The sequence below is a fragment of the Balaenoptera ricei genome, chromosome 15 (assembly GCF_028023285.1).
Source record: "Balaenoptera ricei isolate mBalRic1 chromosome 15, mBalRic1.hap2, whole genome shotgun sequence".
Lineage (NCBI taxonomy): Eukaryota > Metazoa > Chordata > Mammalia > Artiodactyla > Balaenopteridae > Balaenoptera > Balaenoptera ricei.
This window is the reverse complement of record NC_082653.1, coordinates 5,422,140-5,449,516: the sequence shown is the minus strand read 5'-3', so window position 1 is coordinate 5,449,516 and position 27,377 is coordinate 5,422,140. Positions and strand designations below refer to the sequence as shown.

The 27,377-nt window shown below is 50.6% G+C and overlaps 1 protein-coding gene across 1 annotated transcript; it reads left to right on the top strand.

Annotated features, from left to right (window-relative positions):
• The first annotated feature begins 12,528 nt into the window (after positions 1-12,528).
• Positions 12,529-18,107, top strand: PCK1 (phosphoenolpyruvate carboxykinase 1). The gene is made up of 10 exons (XM_059897308.1): positions 12,529-12,637; positions 12,814-13,077; positions 13,587-13,768; positions 14,242-14,445; positions 14,570-14,757; positions 14,972-15,134; positions 15,750-15,974; positions 16,072-16,203; positions 16,590-16,685; positions 17,063-18,107. The coding sequence occupies exons 2-10, from the start codon at positions 12,854-12,856 to the stop codon at positions 17,515-17,517; spliced, it is 1,869 nt and encodes a 622-aa protein (XP_059753291.1). The 5' UTR covers positions 12,529-12,637; positions 12,814-12,853; the 3' UTR covers positions 17,518-18,107.
• The last annotated feature ends 9,270 nt before the right edge of the window (positions 18,108-27,377 follow it).

Sequence of the window (27,377 nt, the reverse complement as noted above, 5' to 3'; positions counted from 1 at the left end):
GGCTTGTGCGCTGAGGCCAGCCCCTGAGACAGACGTCCATGCCCTAGACCCTGCTGGTCCTGGCCAGGTCAGCCCCCAACAAGGCAGAGAAGGATTGAGAAAGAGGCCTCTTGCATCACAGCATCCTTGCACCAAGCCAGGGAAAGAAAACTTGCCTAACCTCGGCTTTCGGCAGAGCTGCAGGATGGAATTCTGCCTGATTGAAAATTAAAGAATGGCAGAGACATAAGCAGGGCAGAGGTCTCCCCAGCCCCTGCTTCCCATTTTCCTGGCTGAAACACCAACCTACTGACGAGACAAATCTTCCCCATCTGTGTTGGTCTGTGATTCTAGGTACCCACAACAGATTTCTCACCCCCTTGCCAATTTTACTTTTTCTTGAAATATCCAAAACACCAGAATGAAAGTTTCTTTCCACCTTTACCATTTATTTTACTTGGTTGCCTCTTCCAAGCAACACAGACTAGTTTAGGCAAAGGGGCTCATGGGCTGGCACATCTTTTTCCATCAGACTCTGTGGTCATTGTTCAAACAGGGTTTTCTGCATGTGGGTAGAAGGGCTCTGATTTGGTACTAGGATATGAGAGCAGCATCCTGAGGGGCCGCCCTTTCCTCTGTATTTCAATTTGGAAATATTTTAGGGTTTTACGGCTAAGTTAGATGCCCCAGTCCCTGATGAGACATGCTGGCTGGACCCCGATCCTGGGGGATGTGTCCTGAGTACCAATGCTGTGAATCCCACCTCCCACCCTTGGGAGAGGAGTTGAGATTTACTGAGTTTTAGGAATTATCCCCAGCACGGATCAGAAAAGACGTTTTTGTTCTGAGCCGCAACACGGCAGGCATGTGGAAGAATTTGCATAGTTACCAGGGAGCGCTAGGGAAGAGGAGCGTTCAGTTCCCGAGCGATTATCATTCTTTCCGATAGAGTTAACTGCGCTGCAAAGTGGATCCATTTTCTCGCTGCAAAATAAGTGCGTTGGATTGTTTTTTTTCAGTAACTATGCAATTAGTTCTTTTTGCCCCGTGCGTTGCCTGGTGGTGCTGTCTTTTCTCTGTGAGTGTGCTTGGAACGGTGTTTGGCGGTGAATCTGTCCTCACTGCTGCACACGCTCTGGGAAAATGGACTTGCTTACTCTGTAGCACCTGAAATCGAGGGCACTGTGAGTCGGAAGGGCCGGCTCAGTTTAGGGATAAGGAAACTGAGACTGTAGAGGGTAAGTGGCCGATCCAGGGACACTCAGTAACGATGGCACAAGCGTTTTCAAAGACCACCTGGAGCCGTACCACCCAGCTAGCGCCCTCCACACTAAAAGTCATATGCAAACACATAGGAAGAGTAGAAAACTGGGGATTGGGGCCAACATCTGGGTATGCTCTGTTTACAGCATGAAACTGATGAAGAGAACAAGGCAGGGTTGTAAAAAATTAGGGCAAACCTGAATGCTAAATTTTCTTTTGTCATATCTTAGTTTGCTGCTCCTTTCCACCCAGTGTAGTTGTGTATCTAAATTAGCTGGCATGTGACTCTGACTTCCCATTTCAATATGCACAAACAGCATGGATACAAAGTCCTTCCCAGCGTCCAACAAGAAGGGAGCCTTAGCAAACACAGTGTCACCGGTCTTCCAAAGTAGGGGAGAGGGAAATAAGACAAAAACCAAAGCCACCGTGGACCTCAGAATCCATGGCAGTGAATACATGCAGTGACGAATCAACGGGACTTTAGGGATAGAAGCAGTCCTGGACTGTGTCTCATCCACCTCCGCGCTGTACAGGTGAAGAAAGTGAGGCGTGGATGCTGGTCTCACTGGCTTCTGGGGGAGCTGGAACCAGAATTGCCCCAGGTCTCCTGAGTCGGGGTTCTCTATAGGTTGGGATCCTGTCTCAGTTAGGAAGCTTTTGGCTGCAAACCACAGGCCGCGTAACTCAAACAGCCACTCCACAAGGGGAGTTAGGCTCTCACATGGTACAGAGAAGCGCGATGCTAGGCACAGCCTATGAGCAGTCCTGGAATCTGCGGTCCTGACTTTGAGGGCGACTCTCCTGTCACTGCCTGGGGCCTTAGCCTCCATAGAAGCTCACCGTCAGCATCCCACGGAGGTGACCCTGCGCCCTGAAGTCGTTCACGGGATGGATGTGGCGTGGAATGTTGAATTCCAACATGTGCATCACTTCTGCACACCCAGAGCTCCTTTACGCCTCTCCAGAAACCCGATGGAGAACTCTCCAAAGAAAATAAACAAGACTGGGGACTTCCCTGGTGGCGCAGTGGTTAAGAATCTGCCTGCCAATGCAGGGGACACGGGTTCGATCCGGGAAGATCCCACAAGCTGCGGAGCAACTAAGTCTGTGTGCCACAACTACTGAGCCCGCATGCCACAACTACTGAAGCTCGTGCTCCTAGAGCCCGTGCTCCGCAACAAGAGAAACCACCGCAATGAGAAGCCTGTGCACTGCAACGAAGAGTAGCCCCCGCTCGCCACAGCTAGAGAAAGCCCGCGCACAACAACGAAGACGCAACGCAGCCAAAATTAATTAATTAATTAATTAATTAATTTAAAAATGAAAATAAACAAGATTGTATGGATTTGCTATTTCCGTGGGTCACTAATGATTGCAAGGGAAGATAACGAGCCCTCTAGAAAGGTTCTAACACTTGGTTATCAGCATTCATTTAACATATCTTATGTGCAAAAGTTATGCTTTATTAACACAAACAGGCAAAATGGGTTCCCTCTAGATCCATTTTTATTTCTTCATTGTGGAAAGAATATGCACACAGACAAAATCTTCTCCTGGGAGAAGATTCCCAAATGACACAAATTGTCTTCTCTGCTGGGTGAGTGTACATTCAGCCCAAGACTATGGTCTTAAGACATTACAAGGCTGTTGAGAGACGTGGAAAGGATTAGGTGGAGGGGTGGGGGGCAGGTGGGTGGGTGTGTTGGAGACCTGCCCGCCTCCTAGAGTGACCTTCAGACGAGCGCCCCTCCCCCACATGCAATATACCCGCTCCCCACATTGGGCCATTGTCCCACATCTTGCACATAAAAGACGGGACTACATAATCTTTTTTGTTTTTTAATTGAGGTGAAATTCATAACATAAAATCAACCATTTTGGAATGGAATCTAAAAAAAAAAAAAAAAAAAGGTTCTGAAGAACCTAGGGGCAGGACAGGAATAAAGACGCAGACATGGAGAATGGACTTGAGGACATGGGGAGGGGGAAGGGTAAGCTAGGACGAAGTGAGAGAGTGGCATGGACATATATACACTACCAAATGTAAAATAGATAGTTAGTGGGAAGCAGCAGCATAGCACAGAGAGATCAGCTCGGTGCTTTGTGACCACCTAGAGGGGTGGGATAGGGAGGGTGGGAGGAAGACGCAAGAGGGAGGGGATATGGGGGTATATGTATACGTATAACTGATTCACTTTGTTATAAAGCAGAAACTAACACACCATTGTAAAGCAATTACACTCCAATAAAGATGTTAAAAACAACAACCAACCATTTTAAAGTGTAAAATTCAGTGGCATTTCTTACATTCACAATGTGATGCAACCACCACCTCTATCTGGTTCCAAAACTTTCATCACCCCTGAGGGAGAACCCCAACCCATTAAGCTGGATTAACATCATCTTTTAAGGACCCTTCCAATTATATGATTCTATGGCTTTAAAATAGGAACTAAACTCATTCAACTCTGTAGAAAACAAACAAACAAACAAAAAACAAAAACCAAAACCCTCCATGCTTCAGAGACTGTTAAGATTTCCCCATAAATGTAGAACATCTAAATATTTGTCCCTAACAAACACAGCCGGGTGGATGCTTGGGATTGCCAGGGGCAGATGATGCCGTACAGATCATCACATGACTGGACAGTGTTTTCCTGCTGTTGGAAACTTCCACGCCCGGGCCAGTTGGTGCCCACGGAATAGCATCCCTGGCAATGGACACCCAGAGTTGATTTGCGCACAGACTTTCGGCTCCAGGACAAGATATGGGATTTACATGGTTACTTTTCTTATCACCTTCTGGAAAACTGCTGTCCCTTTGATCTTTACCAGGAAAGGGGCATGCTGACCTACGAATTCAGATTCCTGAACTGAGGGGAAGTTTTGTGGTCATTCCCTGGGTGTAATGAGCCTCTCCGTCACCCCCATCGGTGGTGGGGTGGAGGGGGGAGGTCTCGGGCTTGCAGTGGAGAGCCCTTGCTTGGGAAAATGGCTTATTTGCCCTCTCTGGGTCTCAGCGGTTCCACCCCTCCAATGAAAGAATTGGTTGTGAGTGGTGAATTTCTAATGTTTTCTGAAACTCCTTGTTCAAACAGAGATCCAATATGGCAGTCTAATATAATACTCACCACGGGTGAAGTCAAAGATGCTGCAGGTGAGGAAGGCTCTGAGCACATCTCACCTGGCCATTCCCCCTTCCTCCCCCGGGAGGCTCAGAGGGCTGCCCCCAAATCCCTCAGAGCACGGGATGGAAACCACAGATCCTGGCTGTACAGGAACTCCAAGCACTGGTGTTGATGGTCTTTGGAATTTCTGTTTTCATTTTATTGGCCTCAAGGTAACCATTGACCAATGGATATCAATCAAACTGTCCTCAGAATCCTCTGGGAGACGCCACCCAAGTACATGGCTTTGTTCTTCATTGCTTACCTGGAACGGAGCCATTCTGCACCCCTCGCCTCCACTGCTCATTCGTCCTGGCCCTGCCCTGGTTTCCATGTTGCCCTCCTGACGGCTCCATCCACGCAGGCATCCCGTAGGCTTTTCAAAGTCTTGCTCCCTCACTCCTCAGGACCCTGGGGACAGCTAGCTGCAGCTTAGGACAACAAAAAATGTGTATGTGACCTAAGGAAGGCATAGGGAAGATGATACCTTTAGGTTTGAAACTATTGTTTTTTAGTGTCTGGTCTTTCTCCTTTCAACAAAGAGGTTTTGTATGTGGACTCAACTTTTTAGATGTTTCTTCAAAAGAAGAGCAACTTTGTACATTAGGACATATGTGGCCCCGGGAAAGCTGGGGCTGGGGGTCCCTGCGGTGTTTGCAAATGCAAAAATGACAAATGCAACTCACAGGGTGGGCCGGCCAGAGGTGGCCACCCACCCTCCCCAGCCACCTTGGAGTGTGTTGAAAAATCCATGAGGGGGTTTGACTGAAGGTCCTTAGGGATTCCAGCAGCAAGGTGACAGTAGAGCTGCCCTTGCAGGTCCCCGTGGAAACCAATGGCCGGTACTCAGTTCTGAGACTTACTTACAACTAAGCCCGTGGGTAAATGGGGAAGACGCAGGGTCACTGGTCAGCCCTTTGAAGACATTGCTCAGTGAGTCCCCTTTGGAGCAGGGAGTCTCCAAGGACAGGGGCAGACTGGAGCCCTAAGACATCATCAACAGAGGGATTAGGGAACTTTGCCTGTTGAGTCCTCAAAACCCTAGCTTCTCTCTGTATCACTCTTTTCTTCTAGAGAACTCAGTACTTTTAGGTAAATCTGGCTCCAATGTTTACTTTTAACATTTTGACAAGGGACACTTGCAAAGGAATAATACCGTCCTTCCATCATGTACATGTGCGTAAGGGGACAGTCGGATGACTCACGGCTCCTACATTCTAACTGAACCAACTTGTTCTCTCCAGGAGACTCAGAATGTAAAAACCTTGTAAGTGTTGGTAGCATGTAGAACTGCGCATAAATTCTAGTTTCTCCTTTTTGTTTTTTTAATGTCTCTTTTATGTCTCTTGCCCATTTTCTAATTGGATTTTTTTTAAATTAATTAATTAATTTTATTTATTTTTGGCTGTGTTGTGTCTTCGTTTCTGTGCGAGGGCTTTCTCTAGTTGCGGCAAGCGGGGGCCACTCTTCATCACAGTGTACGGGCCTCTCACTATCGCGGCCTCACTTGTTGCGGAGCACAAGCTCCAGATGCGCAGGCTCAGTAGTTGTGGCTCATGGGCCCACTTGCTCCGCGGCATGTGGGATCTTCCCAGACCAGGGCTCGAACCCTTGTCCCCTGCATTGGCAGGCAGACTCTCAACCACTGTGCTACCAGGGAAGCCCCTTTTTGTTTTTAATCTAGGTACTCTTCAAGGGAATCTAACCTTTTGTTATGGAGCAAGGGCTCCTGTGCCCATGGTATAGAAAGCCAAACTCTGACGGCTGGTGTTTGCAGCACAGTAAGGGTATTTTTTTGCAGGGCACCAAGCAAGGGAGTGGGAGACAAGCCTCAGACCTACTCCCTCTTGGTCTTTGAGTTGGGGGTGTTTTTAAAGGGGAAGAGCAAAGAAACAGGGATTAACCATCGTTTTGTGACATTTCCTACTCATAGTTTCAGGGGTCAGGATTCTCTGACTTACGACTCTCTGGCCAGGTGGTCCACGGCTCAGGGTCTGTGAGCTCACCTTGCCCTGGAGAAACAACCTGAGTTTGTATGTTAGTGATGAGACCTACGGCAGCAACTTCAGTGCGTTAATGATGCTACCGATGATGACAGCAGTCTTAGTCATCTGATTCTGGTTGATTAGTGTTCAGTTAGCATAGGATTGTGGTCAGAGGAGACAAGAAAGGGAATAAAGTTTTGGATAGAGAGATTAGCCCTAAAGTCGGTAAGGGAACTCAGTTTTAGGGGGGGCTCAGTTTCAATCCCCACTCTTGTTTTAACTTTTCCCAAATCTTTGAGGGAACAGGGTGATGACCACTCTGGCCTACTTCCTGCTGAAATGAGGCATAGTCCTACCTTAATTGGAGGAATGGAAATGTTTTATACCAAGTTGGAAATATTCCCGAGTTCCAGGTCTTGAGTCTGAGTCTCCCATGATGGGTCCACTGTTTTGGTGCAGCAGACCCAATTAGAAGTAGGAGGGGGAGTGACAACCTGAACTTTAATAAACCTTGGAAAAGAGATCTCATTCCCTGAGAAATTCAGGAGAATAAGCCTGAAAACCAGTCTGGACCTGGCACTTCTGGGGAGACCTGTAGTCAGGTGGTCAGTTGCCTAATTTTATCTCAGTAGGTTTTAACTTCTGATATGGTGTTAACATATACATGAAGGAGCTATTGGTCACTACATGTCTCCTTTTTCTGCTAAACTTTATTAATTTAGTTTTTTGGCTGTGTCGGGTCTTAGTTGCAGCACACGGGATCTTCATTGAGGCACGCGGGATCTTTCATTGCAGCGCACGGGCTCTTCATTGTGGTGTGCGGGCTTCTCTCTAGTTGTGGTGTGTGGGTTTTCTCTTCCATAGCTGTGGCACTGCAGGCTCCAGAGCGCGTGGGCTCTGTAGTTTGCGGCACGCAGGCTCTCTAGTTGAAGTGCGTGAGCTCAGTAGTTGTGGCTTGTGGGCTTAGTTGCCTCGAGACATGTGGGATCTTAGTTCCCTGACCAGGGATTGAACCCACATCCCCTGCATTGTAAGGCAGATTCTTTACCACTGGACCACCAGGGAAGTCCCTAAACTTTAATCTAAAACAATTTTATTGTCTAGTACTCTTCTGGCTAAAGAATCTAGAACCTTCTGCTGGGAAGCTATGGCTTGAGCTGTCTCATTTGCCACTGCTATTCCTAAAGTAAGAGAAGCGTTTCCTAGCTACAAGAGGAGAACCTGAGGTCATAGGTTGTGTTTGGCAGCTGCTGGCAGATACTGTTTTGAGAACGGCTGCTGGTATTCTGGAGTCTAATACAGTTCAGAAAATTCAAGTTCTCAGTAATCCAGGAACATGTCTGAAACCACATCCGCAATGACCACCCAGCTCTGTTTTGGATGCCTGACCCACAGTTACTCTATTTTGATTTCTAAATACATTTTTTTTCCATAATAGTTAAAGCAGATGTACATGTCCAAATAGGCTGTTCTAGTTTAAACCATCTATAAGCCAGGTATGAGCCCCATACCTCAATATATGAAAATTTCTTCTATCATTTCCCCTTTTTGTTTGCAGATTTTCCAGTAGATTGAGATGTTTGTCCCTTGATGCCTGTCTTGGCTCCTTTATTATCCCTTGGTGCTGTGCCTCCTTTCTGTTTATAAATAAATAAATAAATAAATATATTTGCCTAGCTATCCACATTGGGGTAAAACTAATCAGATGTAGTGAACAAACTCAGAGGTATGCTAATAGGGAAATATTTTATAGGCTGTATATTTTATCAGTTATACTGAATTGTCACACAAACATTGTACATAGCAATAGACTTAAAGCAAGCAGTGATACATGTCATGAGTAATTATACTGTGACAACTTCACTAGAGAATTTTCTTTTTATCCTGAACATTGGGGCAAGAGTACGGTTAAAAGTAAAATGATAACTTTCAATTTTGAAAGGGAGACAAACATTTGGAATGACCTAGATATTCAATAAATTTCCATCGTTTAACTTAATTAGAAAAACTCTAAAATTTCAAGTTACCAAAATCTGGAGAGACTATTTTTAAGTAGATATTCCTAAAACATAAAAAGTTCCTAAAAATTTCCCTTAAAAAACCTCTGTTTACATTTGATTTACTTAAAGACTTCATCATATCAAGTTATGTTTCTTGCTGACGAATTTTGTAACAGAAATAATATGAACTTACTTGACTTTCAGTAAACCTAGGTACAATTAAAGTATTATACTTAACGTTGATGACTCTGAAGACATGTCTATATTAATTAAACCAACAAACTTAAACTAACCTTAATACCAAATTTTAATTTAATATTGAATACTTTCCAGATCACGTGAACCTATAATTCATTTGGGTTAGTTTATTTTATATTTCTGAGAATTATATAAGTGCTTAATTTCCTTTAAGCCAATTAACTAGAGCTCATTTACAAATGAATTGTGGTAAGACCATCCAAAGATAAAGACATATTCGTAATCCACACGTAGACATCCATCCATCCAGACAGAGATCTCATAGCTTCATTTTAAAACTTAGTCATGAATCAGGTATTACAATATAAAATTTGCTGGTTTATAAATGAGTAAGTTAAATTTAAATTAAATTCTTTCCACCTTTTTTTCCCCCCTCAGTTCTCAGGAATTGGAATGATCTACTGTAGATAAGGTACAAGTTCCTGAGAGCCCTGGGAGAACATTTACATCTCAAGGCATAGGGAGCGAAAAGCAAGTTCCCCTAGAAGGACTTGTTCCTTAGGGTCAAAATTCTGAAAAGATGTTTTATCAAGCCAGCAAAACCAGTTTTGGATTGTCCAGTGAGCCTCATCTTGGGAATTTTTCTCCAGAGTCTAAAGAATATTATGGCCATTACGAAAAAAAAAAAAAAAAAAATATATATATATATATATGTATATATATTGGCTTTAGTCATGAAACCAGAACTAAAGGTGGTCCAATTTTGTAGGATGAATCCTAAATGGCTATTTTTAGGAACTGAATTTCTGTTTCCCATGTCTGCCAATTAAAATAGTGCACTTTCTTTAACACAAATATACACTCACACACACACGCACATACACACACGACAAAAACCAAACCAATTCCAAAAGCAATCTTAGGCTCTTACTTTTATCAAACCCAATCCCTCCCCCAATACCTGGCAATGGGCCCAGGAAGTCACCAATATACAAAGATAAAAGTTTTCAGGGCTTCCCTGGTAGTGCAGTGGTTAAGAATCCGCCTGCCAATGCAGGGCACACGGGTTCGAGCCCTGGTCCGGGAAGATCCCACATGCCGCGGAGCAGCTAAGTCCGTGCGCCATAACTACTGAGCCTGCGCTTTAGAGCTGGTGAGCCACAACTACTGAGCCCACGTGCCACAACTACTGAAGCCCACGCACCTAGAGCCCGTGCTCCACAACAAGAGAAGCCACCACAACGAGAAGCCTGCGCACCTCAACCAAGAGTAGCCCCCGCTCTCCGCAACTAGGGAAAGCCCGTGCACAGCAACGAAGACCCAACAGAGCCAAAATAAATTAAAAAAATAAAATAAATAATTTTTTAAAAGAATGTAAAGAATCATTAAAAAAAAATAGTCTAAGAAAAAAATGGAAAATTTAAAAAAAAGTTTTTGGCCCGCACCCTTGTGCCGGTTGCTTACCCGTAGATGTCTTCCAATCCCCAAACCATTCCTTTACAGCAAGCCTAAAATATTGCCCAGGGGTGCTGATGCTTGTTCCAGAAGGGAACTCTCCAGCCAGATCCCCAGGCCAAAGGGACTTGGGCTGCTGCTGGATCTGCAAAGGAGAAGCCGCACACCAGCAGAGGGTCCGCAGCCCATCGGCACTGACTGTTATCAAGGGAGGTGCAGAAAGCCAAACTCTGACAGTGGGTGTTTGCAGCAAAGTAAGGGTTTATTTGCAGGGCTCCAGGCAAGGAGATGGGAGACAAGCCTCAGATCCGCTCCATCTTGGTCTTTGAGTCGGGGGTGTTTTATTAAAGGGGAGGAACAAAGAAACGGGGATTAATCATTGTCTTGTGACATTTCTGTGACATTTCTTAATCGTAGTTGCAGGGGTCAGGAGCCTCTGATTTATGACTCTCTGGCCAGGTGGTCCATGGCTCGGGGGTCTGTGAGCTCACACTGCCCTGGAGAAACAACCTGTGTTCGTAAGTTAGTGATGAAATCTAGAGCAGCAACTTCAGTGCGTTAGTGATGTTATGACATCAATGTTCTGAGTCATCTAATGCTGGTGGATTAGTGTTCAGTTAGCATAGCATGGAGTTCAGAGGTGACGAGAAAGGGATTGAGGTCAGAGAGCAAGGGAACAGTTTTGGATAGTGATTAACCATAAACTCAGTAAGGGGACTCGATTCTGGGGGGACCTGGTTTAACTATTACAGTTTTTACTGGCAAAATGGGAATCTCTACCCACTCGGAGAGATCAGCCACACTGGTGTAAACGTGTGTTCTGTGTATGTACGGTTGTGCCTTTGAATGGCTAATTTCACTGATGTCAGATGCTAAGGAAGTGTGCCCAGCGACGGAGCATTACATTGTGGTTGAAATTAGACAGGACACTCACTTCTGTGTGGCTGATGGCATCATTAAGAATGAATTCCAGTGACCGTCTAGGCAAATGACTTTAAACAGACACTTCTCCTGTTGTACTTATACCGAAAGATTCAGCTGGCTGAATTAAAAAGCTAAATAAATGAAACCTAGCGATGGGCTGATAGTTTCGGTGGAAGTTGGTGACACGTGCACACCCAACGTGGCAGTGGAAGCAAAGCCCCGTAGGATGGTCCTCCAAGTACTCCTGGTCTGAGATTGTCGTTCCCGATGCCTTGTGATTGTCACAGCGCCTTGCAGACACAGTCACAGAGCCGTCTCAGTTCACACTCCACGGGGGAGGCGGGCAACTCCCCACCGCCCTCCTCCGGGGAGGGGGCGCCCACTGAGCTGTGGCTGCGGGGACTCGGGCCTTGGCCCCGTTCTCCCGACTTCTCACCTAGTGTTCTCGACACGCCGGCCAGCAGCTCCATAGCTCATTAAATTCGACTGACGTTCTGACGGCTTGCAAAGCAAATTCTTTGCAGCTGTTATAAAGGTCTCATTGCTCAAGTGTAATCTAGCAAAACCAGCCCCCTCCCCTCCCTGGATGCTAAGATTTGCAAGGGCAACAAAAAGTGTATAGTCGACTCCAGAAATAACTGCATCCAGCCTGGAACTCCTTGGACAATACATGGAAGGTTCCAGAAAGGGCAAAGGTTCCTCCCAAGGGGCAGTCCAGTGTGCCGCTCCAGAGCCCAGTGGCTCCTGTTCCAACCCTCCCTCTGCCACCCACCAGCCCCGGATTGGGGAGTAGCCGCTGGGCCCCCTATGCCTCAGTGTCCTTGTCTGTACACAGACTGTTCGTGGGCTCCACCTCAGATGGTGGCAAGGAGTTAAGTCGATACAAAGCACTTACACCAACGCTCTGCATTTATTCATTCAGCGCCTACCGTGTGCCAGGAACTGTGCATACAAAAAGGGAACAAAATAGGCAGAAATCCCTGCCCTCATGGAGTTTCTTTCTATTTGGAGTGAGGGCAGGGGGCACACCATGGACACTCTATAAGGTTAATCGCCCCTAATTAGGTGAGACAATTGCCAATAGCCGCGCACCGTCCCGTTGCATTTGGGGGTGTTCTTCCCATTGGCCTTTGACTGTGGGGTGATACCTCACCACTGTCTCGTTCTACCAACTAGCAGCGGTCCGTACACAAGACGTACTGCCAAAACCCCCGAGGTCCCCCCGAGCCCGTGCTCTGTCCCACCTGCCTGTCAGTGGGAGGGCCTGTGTTTTGCATCAGCAGGGGACTGGGTCAGAGTTTCGTCAATCAGAAGTTGTGTAAGGGTTTGCTATGGCTGGGCCAGGGGCTGGAGGCCTCCAGCACTCATTAACGACTATCTGTTCAATGATTATCTCCCTGGGGTTTATTGTGGTAAGCCGGTCCAAAGCATAACTGACCGTGGCCGTGGCCGTGATCCAAAGACCAGCCCCTGACGTCAGAGGTGAGCCTCCCTGGGTGTGGCCGAGGGGCTGGACCTCTGTCCTTCACGGAATTTAAAGCCAGGAAGTTCTGCCCCCAAACATCAGACAGGGCCTTCCCACTGGGAACGCACGCTTACCCGCGGGAAGAGCCTTGAAAGAGAACTTTGGGTCCCTGATCCGGATCCTCCAAAGAGAAGAAAGGTAGGTGGAGCTGTTCGTTTACGTCTCTCACAAACTGCAGTGCTAACAGGAACTGGCTTTCTTCTTTCCTCCCAGCCCCGACTGTCTGGCGAGGGGCAACCCAGACAAGGCGCGTGGAGTTGGAGGGCATCCCGTGGTTGTTTTTGTTCAGGAAGCCTGTGCTTTGTCTATTGCAGGAACCTTGGCGCCCGTGCCCCTCAGCCCAGCCCCGCAGAGATGCCTCCTCAGCTCTCAGACGGCCTCAACTACTCAGCCAAAGTCGTCCAGGGCACCCTGGACAGCCTGCCCCAGGCCGTGAGAGAGTTCGTGGAGAGCAACGCCAAGCTGTGCCGGCCCGACCAGATCCACATCTGCGACGGCTCCGAGGATGAGAACCGGCAGCTGCTGGGCCACATGGAGGAGGAGGGTGTGATCAAGAGGCTGCGGAAGTACGACAACTGGTGAGCACAGCCTCGGGGCCCGGCGTTGGCGCCCTCCGCGCCGCCCGGGGTGCAGGTGGGAGGAGGTGGAGGAGGGCCTTGGGCAGGGCCAGGATGGGGCTGTGTGGTTTGCAGACTCTTGAAAAGCTTAGGAAAAGAGCCAGAACCACAGAAACTTAATTTTATGACGTTCGCAGAGCAGCCCAAGTCGTCAATGAGGGGACGCGTGCGAATGCTCTCTGCAAACTAGGTCCCTGATCCAAAGGAAGGTCGGACAGTCCCTGTCCTAACAGACTAGCTCCTGGTCTAGTGTGTGTCTCCCTGACTGTGTCCCCGGCGGCATGGCTGTGTCCACACTGACGGAGCCTCGTTAGCGCGCCGGGCACCGGCCAGGTGTGGGAAGAACGTGATGATGAAGAACTGGTCCCTTCCTGAACGGCGCGGGGCTGAGGGCGTCCAGGGCGCAGATGCTGTGCAAAACAGCAGCCCTTCCTCTCCAGTCCTAACCTGTGTAATTTTGCTTTTTGCAGCTGGTTGGCTCTCACTGACCCCAGGGATGTGGCCAGAATTGAAAGCAAGACGGTCATCATTACTCAAGAGCAAAGAGATACGGTGCCCATCCCCAAAACCGGCCTCAGCCAACTGGGTCGCTGGATGTCCGAGGAGGATTTTGAGAAAGCGTTCAATGCCCGATTTCCAGGGTGCATGAAAGGTGAGTGAAACGTTTATTTTGAGCAAAATATCAGCAAACCTTTTATTATTGCGTCTGTCCTAATGTTACTTGTCATAGAAACTCCCACGGCCTCAGAGAGCCTTACGTTCCACATGTGAAATTGGCCGTGTATTGAAAATGCACATCTCAGTTCTGGTTTTATAGACTGTCTTATACGACCAGGGAAACGATTTCTACACATGTGGATTTAAGATAGCTTGGTGGAACCCAACTGCACATTTATGAAAACTCTTTGATTTTGGTGGAACCCAACTGCACGTTTATGAAAACTCTTTGATTTTGGTGTTCTGGCCACTTTTCAGTGGACCCTGCTAAATCGGGGGCACTGGTGGCAAGCAAGGCGTGACGTTGTCAGAGGGGGGATCTTGAGAAGGGTCCACTGAGGAAAACAGTGGTGGTTGTTTGTGAGCCCGGGGTCATTTCTCACCGCTTCCCACCCACCGGCCCCGCAGGTCGCACCATGTACGTCATCCCATTCAGCATGGGGCCCCTGGGCTCGCCTCTGTCCAGGATCGGCATTGAGCTGACAGACTCGCCCTATGTGGTGACCAGCATGCGCATCATGACGCGGATGGGCACACCCGTCCTGGAAGCGCTGGGAGACGGGGAGTTCGTCAAGTGCCTCCATTCCGTGGGGTGCCCTTTGCCTTTAAAAAGTAAGCATATTGTTTCAAAATCAAAAGCTAGAATTGAAAAAAAAAAAAAAAAGCAAAAAATAAGCTTCGGCTTAAACCCAGGCGGGGGCGGTGCACACTGATGTGGGCGTGTCCTCCCGTGCAGAGCCTTTGGTTAACAACTGGGCCTGCAACCCGGAGATGACACTCATCGCCCACCTGCCCGACCGCAGAGAAATCATCTCCTTCGGGAGCGGGTACGGCGGGAACTCGCTCCTTGGGAAGAAGTGCTTTGCTCTCAGGATAGCCAGCCGGCTGGCCAAGGAGGAGGGGTGGCTGGCAGAGCACATGCTGGTAAGATGCAGGAAATTCTAAATGCGCGCTGTAGAGGGTCGGGCAGAGGAGGGGAAGTGGCGAACCCCTACCGCGTTAGAGTTCCGACAATGCTCCAAGGACAGGTCTAGAAATTCCATCAGTAATGATGATGGAGACACCCTCCTAGACTAAAGCGTGGACCTCTGGGGCAGAAAGGAACGAAGTGCTTAAGGAGAAATCTTGCCTCCAACAGATTCTGGGCATAACCAACCCCAAGGGCCAGAAGAAGTACTTCGCAGCTGCCTTTCCCAGCGCCTGCGGGAAGACCAACCTGGCCATGATGAACCCCACCCTCCCAGGGTGGAAAGTAGAGTGTGTGGGGGACGACATCGCCTGGATGAAATTTGATCAACAAGGTGACTCTTTTAGGCCCAAGTGTTGATGATAATAATTGAACCTAAGTGAAGTTTTGGCTTTCAGAACGTACCAAATTCTCTTAAATCCACAGTGTTTGGATTTTTAATTCAGTTATTTCAGTTCTTGCAAAAGCTCAGACATATGTATTCCATCAGCATTCTTTAATCTCATATCAAATCTGGATTGAAATGGGACCCTATATTGCTGTTTGTTTGTATAATAAATTGATTAAAATAGCTTGGTGGGGGACTTCCCTGGCGGTCCAATGGTTGAGACTTCACCTTCCAGTGCGAGGGGTACAGGTTCGATCCCTGGTCGGAGAGCTAAGATCCCATATGCCTTGGGGCCAAAAACCCAAAATATAAAACGGAAGCAATATTGTAACAAATTCAATAAAGACTGAAAAAAAAATAGCTTGGTGGGAAACTGGTGAGGAAGAAAGAGTCAGAGTTGACTGATAATGCTGGGATGAGAAAAGAGAAATAGATTCTAGGGAGGAGGATATAAATAAAAGACTTGAGAATTTGGTACAGAAATTAGTCTGGCAAGATATAAGAATATATGTTATGCTTTGCTTGGTATTTACTTCTACTACCTGGTTTGAAACTTTCCAGGTAACTTGCGGGCCATCAACCCAGAGAACGGGTTTTTTGGTGTCGCTCCTGGAACCTCTGTGAAGACAAACCCCAATGCCATCAAGACCATCCAGAAGAATACCATCTTCACCAATGTGGCCGAGACCAGCGATGGGGGCGTTTACTGGGAAGGCATTGACCAGCCGCTGGCCTCGGGCATCAAGCTCATTTCCTGGAAGGGCAAGGAGTGGGACCTCAAGGATGGTAAGCGCCCCCCCCCCCCCGGGAGGCCCGGGGCCCCAGCCCACGGGCGTGTGTGTCGGGCCAGACGCTCAGGGCCTCTCCTCTCTTGCTGCTGCAGGGGGCCCTTGCGCCCACCCCAACTCGCGGTTCTGCACCCCTGCCAACCAGTGCCCCATCATTGACCCTGACTGGGAGTCTCCGGACGGCGTGCCCATCGAGGCCATCATCTTCGGAGGGCGCCGACCTGTTGGTGAGGCTCCCCTGCATTCGGGCTGGGGACCGGAGGACGTGGCCCGCTCTCCCCTTTGCCGTGACCTTGTGGGAGGGTGTCAGGGACGCAGAGCTTCCTTTCCAAAACGGCAGGGTAATGAGCAAGCTCCAGCGTAGAACGTACTCTCTGGCCACCTAGAACTTCTGGATCCTTGGTCCTGTGATGCCGCCCCCAGATTGACTTTGGCTGCGTGGCCTCCTGCTGTAACTTGACGTGGCGGCATCTGCCCTTAGCTCTGGGGATGCAGGATTAGCTCAGTTAGAAAGACAACACGCAGCTGCGTCTTTCCATTTGTGAGACGGCATTGCCGGCCGAGGGGTCTGGGTGTCAAGGCCTGTAAAGAACGTTTCTTTCTCCTGCTAAAGGCGTCCCTCTGGTCTATGAGGCTCTCAGCTGGCAGCATGGCGTGTTTGTGGGTGCGGCCATGAGATCGGAGGCCACGGCAGCGGCAGAACACAAGGGTGAGTCCGGCCAGCATCTGGAGCCGCCGAGGAGGGAGATAGACTGCTCTGTCTCTGTGGCTCTCTGTCTCTGTGTCTCTGTCTCTGTCTCTCTATGCCTCTTTGCCTCTATGTCTCTCTCTCTCTCTCTGTGCCTCTCTGTCTCTGCATGTCTCTGTCTTTGTCTCTCTCTGGCTCTGTTTCTCTATCTCTGTCTCTGTCTCTCTGTCTGTCTCTGTCTCTGTGTTCCCTCTCCGTCTCTTTGTCTCTCTGCCTCTGTCTCCCTGTGTCTCTCTCTGTGTAGAGAGGTAGAGAAAGCCAAGTGGCCGTGTCAACAGTAAATGTGCCGACAGCGTCCTCTAAGGCATCATTTACCAACAGAGCCCCCCTGTTAACAGGCAAAGTCATCATGCACGACCCCTTCGCCATGCGGCCCTTCTTCGGCTACAACTTCGGCCAGTACCTGGCGCACTGGCTCGGCATGGCCCAGCGCCCCGAGGCCAAGCTGCCCAAGATCTTCCACGTCAACTGGTTCCGCAAGGACAAGGCCGGCAGGTTCCTCTGGCCGGGCTTCGGCGAGAACTCCAGGGTGCTGGAGTGGATGTTCACCCGCGTTGGCGGGGAAGGCGGCGCCAAGCTCACGCCCATCGGCTACATCCCCGACGAGGACGCCCTGGACCTTCGGGGCCTGGGGGACGTCAACGTGAAGGAGCTCTTCCACATCTCCAAGGAGTTCTGGGAGGAGGAGGTAGAAGACATCCAGAAGTACCTGGAGGAGCAGGTGAACGCCGACCTCCCCCACGAGATCGAGAGCGAGGTCCTGGCCCTGAAGCAAAGAATCAGCCAGATGTAATCACACCCCAGACCTCACCTGGTCCTCCGCCTCCAATCCATACAGAGCAAGCGAGCGAGAGAGAGAGGGACGGGGCTTCCCGAGTTCTCACTGCCTGCAGCACCGCAATGACCGCACCCAGGGGCCGATCGAAAGACACCTCTTAATTTTTCTGATAAGACCACAGCAGAGTAAGGCTAGTCACTAATGAGGCTGCGGAGGGAAATCTCAGCAGGCTCCGAAGTTCACTATGCAAAGCACGTTTGTTCAACTTAGGGACACTCAGGCTCAGAGTCTTCTTTGTTCTTTCTCTTTAGCTGTATCAGTTAGCCGGAACGCACAGAAGATACTTGAGCTGTACATATGTGTGTGTGTGTGTGTGTGTGTGTGTGTCTGTGTACTGTTGTCTAAAGCACATTTAATAACTCTGGAAAAATCTTGGGCAAGATTACCTACTAGTTGTTGCTAGAAAGCGATGTTGCTTTGTTATTAATGTGTGTGTTTAAATTATTTTTATATACCGTGGTTCCTTACCTCTACATAATTTCAACGTTTTCCCTTAACACTTCTTGGAAAAAAAAAAATCACAAAATAAACTTTTATAGAAAAGATGGATTTGTTTGCTTTGTTTTTCTTATTAGAACCACCAAAAACAGGGAACTCTGATGAAGCCCTTTGTGACGGAATCCCCTGCGAAGAACGCAGGACGGGCAGGACCCCCCTGACGGAGGGGTTAGGTGGGGTTGGAGGGGGCAGGACAGAGCCAGGTGGGGAGGTGTGAGCAGAGAGAATGTCACCCAGAGGTGACACTGCGCCACACTTTTGATTTTCTGAGTTAACCACTGGTTAGCACCTAGAAGCCACTAGTTAGTGCCCTTGAACAATTCCACAAACCTTTAAATGGTGGATCTTGTGTAACTGGAACAGGAGCATTTAAAATGTGCTTTTTGACAAAACTTTGGGTCTGGGGGCTCGGCTTTCCACAAGAATTATATCGTGGCTAACTTCACAGGTTTTTGTCAAGAAATACTTTTTCTGAGCAAATGCTTTTCTCCACTGTCATCCATAGGGGAAGAGAGTAGAGGGAAAAATGTCCTTCAGAAGAAACAGCAAAGGGGCTCTCCAGGCATTGATGGAGCGCCTTCTGTATACAGAGTGTCGTGCCATTGGTGGGCTCACAATGGGCTGCCTCAAGCCCTCCCCTGGCCCCTCTGCTCCCGACGTTTGTTTATCGGGTCCTCCGGGCAATCCGAACAAACCACACACTGGACGGGGCCCGCGCGTTCTGTGGATACACAGGGCCTCCTCTGGTTTCCGTTCTCCTTTCTGGGCCGGCTCTCCCGCTCAGCACACCCAAGGCGTGCGTGTTTTCAGGGGGGTCAGGACGCCTTGGCTTGGCTCGCTGCCACAACTCACAGACTCGCTGGTTCCCCAAAAGTCCTCTGTGCCTTGCAGGCACCATGTGGAAGGTCAAGCTGAGATCCCCCCTATTTTATAGGTGGGGAAACCGAGGTCAGACGGGTCCGTCGGGGCTGGGAAACAGCAGCCAGAGTTTCCTTCTCCTTTAAGGCGTTGAGAGCTGACGGGGCTCTGCCCACAAAGTGTCAAGTTCTGATAGCAAAACCACTGATGGGAAAAACCATTTAACTCAATTAAACGCTATCTGCTGTATTAATTTAAATCAGTGGCTTTCAGACTTGTTTTTCCTTTTCGCTGCAGAACTCTCGCTTGATATGTACTCTGACTCAGAAACCCAGCAGCTAAGGGAGACACAACAGGAGGCTGGGCAGGTGTCGGGACCCAGGCCCCCTGGCTTCCTTTCTTCCACCCCCTGAGGCAGTTCCTTGGATCCCTGAGAGGCACTTCCAGGATCTAGCGTGGGCACCATTTTTAAAATGCATGCCCCTGGCCCCGGCTTCCTGTTCTAGGCCCTTGGTAGGCTTCATCCCTTTTCAAGCAAAGCCAGCCATCTCAGAATTCCCTGTGCACAGCATCACCCACCCAGCCAGCAGACTCTTATATGACCATGTTGCCATCTGGCCCAGGAAGCCTGGAGGACAGCCTGGAGGAGGTGCCTTAAACAGAATAAGAGTTTTCAGGGAAACAAAAGGATCAGCACTCGCCATTGGCGCCTAAGTCAGTTTCCGAAAACCGTGCCCACTGTGTTCCACCTCCAAGTCCTAGTTTCTGTGCTGGGCCCTGTGGCCACAATAATCAGGAAACTCTGACCTTGATGGCTGACATTATAGTGTTGTGCCTGAGCCCGAGCAAGGCAGGAAGGCAGGTAAGGCCAAGGCCGTTTGCAGGTGGTCAGGCTGAGGCCCTGAGAGTGGCCCATTGGTCAGGGTGGGATGGGGGTGAGAATGAAAACTCAGCCTCCCAGTTCCTGGTCAGCCCTCCTCCCAGTACACATGAGTCCAAATCAACACAGGCACTGACGTTCTCTACTGGAATCCAGTGTAGGAGCTGCCTCCTGACCTCCATGGATTCCTGGAGCCCTGCTGGGGTCTGGGTTAAAGACCAGAACACAGTAGGTACATAGCACATATTGAACCAGGACAACAAACCTGTCCCTATGTTCACCCGAGGTTCTGGGGGAGAATCCAGGGGAGCGGGGCAGGTGAGGGGGAGGGGCCGGGGGCTCTGGGAGTCGGGAATTGCAGGGCCCTCTCCCCTTCCCCCCTCTCTCCTTTGGCCCACCCTAACCCAGGACCCCCAGTCTGCCCCTGCTCTCGCCCCTCCGGGTGCCACACAGCATGTTCCTTCCCAGGCTTTAAGGCCACAGGCAGGCGCCCTGGAGGCTCCTGGGCCTGCCCCCCTGCCAGAGCGGTGACCTCTTCTTCGTCCTCACCGCCTGCAGTGGCAGCAACAAGGGACCGGGTCCCATCATCTATGGGAAAGGGCTGGCTGCCCGATCCCTCCCTCCTGCCCTCCTTCCTTTCCTCAGGGGTAGTAAATACTGGTGACCTTGGACACATCCCAGCTCTGCCTTTGGCCGGCAGTGTTGACTGACATGACACCCTGATCCATGCCGTGACACAATAATACCTGTGCTGGAGTCCAATGAGTATGAAATGAAATAGCCCAACTCAGCATAGGGTCTGGGGCCCAGAGGGTCTGGGTGTGAGTTCCCACTCTGCCTCTTCAGAGCAGCGTACCCTCAGGTGACTGCACAAAACTCTGAACCTCAGTTTCCTCGACTGTAAAATGGGCTCCACTCCAATCAGGGCTGACGTTCGATATGGTGGGTTTGGAGGTGAGAAGATGAAATCACCCCACACAGGCTGATGGAGAGCTGCTGCCCCAGCCCTCTGACAGCCCCTGACTCACCCCCATCCCAAGTCTTCCCTCAGGACCCCCAGACCTCCCCACACAGCTGAGGGGCTCCCAAATCTGGGCTCAGGATCCCCTCCGGGTGGTCATTGCTCCCACTGGTTTTTAAATATTGTGAACATCACTCCTGTCCTAGCCCCGCCTCGATGCTTTGACAAATCCCCCAACTCAGAACTTTGCTGCAAACCACGGAGCTTGGCCGGTGGAGAGGAAACCCTCTAACTGAGAAAACCCTGAGTCCTCTGGCCTCCCTGCAATGCACTGAGATTACGCTTCCTCCAGGGGGAAAACCGGGGCCCTGAGATGGAGACAAGTTTCAGAGGGAGTGATATTAAAAATGTGACTTTTTCCTGCTTTTCTGAAGTTTTCCTTGAGTCTCCTTGCACGGAAAGCTGAACAGAGTGGGACCCATGGGAGATGCTCCACACGGGCTCTTGTTAAGTGTCACCTCCCGGGACCACAGCACGGGTGACAAGGACAGTGCCGCAGGCAGGGTGGCTGCGGTTCTGATTATTACAGAGCTGCTCCCACGCACGATGTTCTCTCTACCATCTGCCCGCCCCCCCCTCCACCCCAGAGCCCAGAGGTTTCTTTGATGCCACAGAGCCGGGATTCAGGGCTGCTACGGAGGAACAACAGACGTCACTGGCCCACAGTCACATCCGGGGCGGGGCCCAGAACACACGTGCCTGGCTGACATCTGCCACATCTTTGCACTGATGCTCGTTCCTGGGGGCTTGCTTGTCTGCCACCTGCTCGGCGCCGGGCGGCCCCCTGGTAGGGGGGTCTGTAAATGTGTGAATGCACACCAGACACGCCAGCCCCAAAGGCAGAACCTTGCTCCAGGCGAAGAAATTTTCAGCAAAATATGCTGTGAATATTTGTTCAGCCCAGGAAAACGACTTTAACTGCATAATTAAACTCGATGTAGATGCTGCTTCCGGCCAGAATGACTGGGGAGAAGATGAGACCACAGCTGTCCCTCTGCGTTTGTTGAATAGAGGGAGGAACTGCTTGTTTGCAGAGACTTTGCCCTGGTCCCTGTCTTTCCTCCGAGCAACGAGGGTTTTGAGAAAAGTCAGGGAGGATGGAGGAAGGGGCTTGGGGGCTGCTGGAGAGAGGAGGGAGAGGAAAATTCCCCAAATCAGAGAACCAACAGCAAAGGGACCCCGCCTCTCAGACGGGATTTGCACTGTGTGTTCCAAACGTTCTAAAGCACATCCCACCTTCCCTGGGTAACTGGTCACTTGAGCAAATGATCAGTACACTGAAATGGGGGAAACGTACTAGATTGAATGAAGAAGAAAAGGTTGCATCTCAATCGTTAATTAAACGCAGCGTTCCTCACTAAGGTAACCACATAAATACAACCCTAAGTGGAAGAAGCTAGCCACAAAAGACACATGCATTGTGTGGTTCCATTGATAGGAAGTGTCCAGAATAGGCAAATCCACAGAGATAGAAAGTACATTTGTGGTTTCTGGGGGTCAGGGGTCAGAGGCATTGGGGAGAGATTGCTAATGGGTGCAGAGTTTCTTTTGCGGCTGATGAAAATGTTCTAAAATTAGGTTGTGGTGAAGGTTGAACAATCCTGTGAATGTAGTAAAAGCCACTAAATTGTATATCGTAAGTGGGTGAATTTTATGGCATGTGAATTAAAGATCCATAGAGCGATTTGAAAAAAAGAATAAATACAATAAAAACAGAAGTCTGTCTTAACTTGCATTAGAAACCGGTTGTCTGCCAAAGGCTCTGAGTTGGAGGGCTGCATTCACCTTGTCAAAAAGGGAGATGAGGGGGAAGAGGGAGGCGGCAAGGGCAGAGGCAGCTCGCTGGGATGCTCTCCCGGAGCGCATCAGGAAGACTCAGAGGAAATGGCAAAGGGACGGACATATTCATTATGGGGTTCAATGCCATTTAATGCCCGGCCTGTGACCCTCTTGCAATGATCCTGAGCACCGCAAAAATCATCTCTGCCACTGGTAGAGGAGGAACAGGCCAGAAGCCTGCAGAAGCCATGGAGACCAGCGGGTGGCAGAGCTGAGACCTCAGATTCCAGGTGTCCAGGGGTCTTCAGCAAAGGGAAGAACCCCAGAGTCAGGAGGCCATGGGCCCCAACCCAGCTCCGACAGCGGATCAGGAAATTTGCACAGCGGAAGGGAGGGCTCATGTCACCTCACAGGGGAGGGTCGAGACGCAGGTGCCCGGGACCCAGAGGCTCCAGCCACGGCAGGAGGACCCTCTCCCCTCCCTGGTAGCAGAAACCTGTGGAATGGACTCCAGGTTAGGAAACGAGGATCCTGGGCAGCCGGGCGACAGCTTTCTCCCCGAGCCTCGGTTTCCCCAGCCTTGCCCCGGGGAAGTCTCTCCCGCTCCAACCTGCCCTGATGTCAGAGCCGTGGGCCTTTTTGGCGGGACCCTTAGAACTGGGATTGAGTGAGCCCAGGTCCAGGTGTGGGGAGAGGGACAAGGTGGAGAGCATGACTTCAGGGACAGGAAAGCACGTTCTACCCACAAATAGTTCTCCTGAGCTCATGCAGTATGCCTGCGATCCCACCCCTGGGCGCCCCCCGCGCCCCGTCTATCCCACTGCCCCTCACGTATTGCTCAGTTCTTCCAGTGCCAGGACCCGGGGAAGACAGTGGGCAACAGGAGGCTCAAACTCATGGGCGCCCCCCCAGGTCCCCTCGCCCCCCATCCTGGCCCAAAGCCTGGTTCCCCCGCACGCCACAGAGGAGAGACGGAAACTGACATCCTGCTGCTGGTTTTTTCTTCAGGGCACGAAGCTTGGACGGTGGGGTATTCAGCCCTTAGCATCTGCTGGGGAGGGAGGGGACACGCTCTGTGGCCCAGGGGCACTTCCGGGACCATATCAGCCACAGGAGAGCCAGCATCTGGAAGACCTTGGCTGCCACTTAAGTGCCAGACCCTGGAGGGTTCAAGGCTACTTTTCAGGTCTGGGTGAAGACAGCTCCCTGTACCCAGTGGGGACCCCCGGCTCGTGGTGAAATTCTCTGCCAGGGCTGAGGCTCTTGAATGTGGGTGAGTGGGCGCCCCAGGAGACTGGTTTGGCCCAGTTGGGGCATCCTGGACTGAGCAGAGCCCCTGGGGTTGACATTATCCCTCTGTCCCATGGTCCCCCCCAGTTAATGCAACACTCTGCCCTCCAAGGTCAACTCCGGTCTGGCCTCAGTGCGCACAGAGGCTTTGGCTGTCTGAAGCCTGGGCGAGGGCTTCATCACCATTAAGATCAGAGACCGGGGAGCCGGAGGCCTGGGTGACTCATGTGGCAGCTGTTCCCCGTTATGTAAAGCGGAGCTCAGAGCCGTTAGCCGATAGGAGATGAAATTTACATTTTGAATTAACTCCGATCATCAGATTGCTTCCTCTCGACCCAGGGAAATTAAACATAAAGTTGGAGGGAGCTGTGGGCTGGAGAGGTAGGGGCCCAGCGAAGCGTGGCAGACTAGCTGCTTCTTTTTATTTTTTTCAACAGGCTGCAGGCAAAAGGGGACAAGAGGACACTGCCTGCTGCAAAGTCAGCCTGGGAGAGAGAAGGAGATGGAAAGCTGAGATAATCTTTCTCTCTTTTTCCTTGGGCAGAAACACAATAAATCTGCGTGGCAGAATTAAATTCTGATCTGTCCGATTTCCTCCATCTCTTCCTCTCCTAATAATGGTTATTTATTGAGCTCTTATTATGAGCCTGGCACTTAGCTAAACACTTTAGAGATAAGGCAGAAGTGAATTTGTCGCCCTCCAGCCCCCCACAACCCTTTCTTTATTTCCTAGTGGGGAGGGAGTCTGAGGGAAGAAGTAAAGAGACAGTTTTATTAACAGCACAAAGCTCAGTGCCTTCTGTTAGGAAGTTTTGTTTGTTTTTCAGATGCTCCTCTCGGGACCAGAGGCCCGAAGACCCCCTCCAACAATGGAGCACACTGAAACCCACCACCCTCCCTCCTGGTCACTGTGAAGGGCACCCCCTGGGGCTGTGCAGCGTAACCTTCTCCCAGGCACCCAGGCGAGAGTCTGCAAGGCTGTCCCAAGTCAGAACAGACCTTGCAGGCTGGGATGAAGCCTCCGTGGGCAAACAGGTGTCTGCACCTTCCTGGGCCTCTGAGTGCATCTGTGATCAATATCTATCGAGGTTTATCCTCCCTGGAAAGGAGGTCCTAACTCGGTGCGGGAGAGGCCTGCTGGCACTCAACCCCACTGCCCCTGCCCCCGACAACTCCACGGGGTGACCCTTTATCTACGGGGTCTTCCTGGCTTCACAGACAGATCGACCCCTGAGAACAGGTTATAACTCAAGTGGCCTTGAACTGATCTGATGCAGCCTCGGGTCCTTCATGACTGAACCCAGACAGTCAGAGGTTCACAACCTCCTGGAACCATGCATGTTGGTTCTCGTCGGGAGGCATGTGCCCCAGGGCCCCTCTGACGTGTGGGTTACAGTCACTGCACAAACGCGGGGGCAACGCCTGAACCCTGGGGTCTAGGCTGGTTGCAACAGGACCAACTTTTCCTGCCGCTGAGAGCGAGGGAACGGGCGCTGACGGGTGAAACGCCGGTGCTGTCCCCAGCCAGCCGTGCCTCCCTCGAATGGCAGGTCTCCAAGATCAATCCGCCACCTTCCAATGAATAGTTATTGAACGCCCTCTGACTGCCTGGCACTTAGAGTCGGCCCACGCGCTCACATGAGCTGACCAGGACTGTCCTTCCTAATGAATTCGTCCCGCAGGGGGCCTTGTCCTTTTCCCAGGGTCGCTGAAAAACTTCAAGCCTCAAGTTATCAGGAGCATTATTTTCTGTGGAAAAGAATTTACAGGTTCACTTTCTGCTCCCATTCAGAATTTCCGGGTGGTCAGCCTCCTGGTCCATCCCCCAGACTTTGTAATTCTGCCTGGACAGCTGGATGCACCTCCCTCCCTCCCTCTTTCCCTCCCTCCCTCCCTTCCTTCCTTCCTTCCTTCCTTCCATTGATCCAGCCCTACCTTCCATTTAATTATCCACTCCTGTATCCTCCATCTCTGTCTCCACACATCTTCCATCCACACACCCATCCAATGGACCATTCACTCAGGTGCTCATCTAATCTCCACGGGGTCAATCAGCCATAAACTCTGCATTCAACCCCAAGCCACCCTTCTGTCTTCTCAGCTACCAAGCTGGGAGAGCCAGAATCTGAAGCAGCTCGGCCTGATTTTTCCCTGTAAGATGTGCCTCCAGGACACAATAACTGCTCAGCTGGACAGAGCAGAAGAGCTGCGTGCTCTCCGAGGTGGAGACATGTTGCTACAAAGGTTCAGAAAAAAGGGGAGGGGGGTCAGGAAGGCTGTTTAGAGGAAGCAGCCTTTGAGCAGTGTTCATAAACTGCTGTCAGACTTAGAAAGCCAAGATCTACAGGGCAAAGGAAAGGAATTCCAGGTGGAGCAAGGGACGTGGGCCAGGATCAGGGCGGACGGAGCGTGGAGCGTGCTTGCGGACGGGAGGAGGGTGAAGGGGGGGTGGTGCTGTGTAGGTGGTTGGAGGTTGGATGGATGGAGTGCGGCTTTGGGCAAAGTGAAGGGTGTGGGTAGTGGAGAGAGGGAAAGGAAGAGCGGGCCCCCACGCCGGCGCACAGTACAGAAATCCAGGCCATGGCACCAGCTGGGGTTCAGTTTGTTGGCACAGGGAAGCCTGCTGATGATGGGCAGCATCCAGTGAGAGAAAGCTGGACCAAGCGTAGACTCTGGAATCGTGCACCGTCCCCTTTGGAGGTGCTGCTGGCCACTGTTCTTCTCAAGCTGGGGAGATGGGCCCAGGTTGTCAGTGAGTGCAGCCCCAGGCCACCCGGCCGTGCCCGGGGCGGGGGCCTCTCCATCCAGCGCTCATGGCGGAACTCAGCAGGGATTTGGAACAACCTGAGCCAGAAAACAGGCTGCTGTCAGGAGTCTGGCTGCCTGAAGCTCCGAAAATGACACTTCTGTGGGCATTTCGTAATGGCCTTTGCAGTCCCTGCTTTTCCACCAAGAACAAAGTGGCAGAAGAAACTGAGCAACGTTCCAGGGTCTTGCCTCTGGCAGGGGAGGAATCTACATCTTTTATGGTTTCCGACACAAGTGCTAGCCTGCTGTTATGCTAAAAATTTCAGCATCTGAAAAGTTCCAAGCTAATTTTCAGGGGGAGGGAATTAGTCGCGGAGGGGCTTTTAAAACCCGGAAGATCTTGGGTTTAAAAATTTGGTTGCCAGGGAAACTCTTTCTCTAATACTTCCTCGCCACCACGTTATAAATTAAAGCCCCTAACTGAAGGGTAATTAAGGTGATTGGTGGTACTGCTGCAGACAGAGGATATGGCAAGGCAGCTGGGGAGAAGGGGCCCCCAACATTTTAGGGCATCCCTCCCTTAGCCCTGGGGAAGCTGGACCCATTACCAGCCTGGGGGCTTGAAGACACCTCTGGAAGAGAATGCAAGCCAGCGAACAGCTGCGTGCCGTGTTCTGTGAAAGGCCAAGCAAGCGATTGCTGAAAGGAAATCTGAAATGTCACGCTGCTCCCCTGTTGGCA

Excerpts from the sequence above, each read along its gene's own strand:
- PCK1 (XM_059897308.1), top strand. The coding sequence starts at position 12,854 with ATGCCTCCTCAGCTCTCAGACGGCCTCAACTACTCAGCCAAAGTCGTC. Across the intron at positions 15,135-15,749 it reads GATGAAATTTGATCAACAAG|GTAACTTGCGGGCCATCAAC; the intron begins GTGACTCTTTTA and ends GAAACTTTCCAG. Across the intron at positions 15,975-16,071 it reads GGAGTGGGACCTCAAGGATG|GGGGCCCTTGCGCCCACCCC; the intron begins GTAAGCGCCCCC and ends TTGCTGCTGCAG.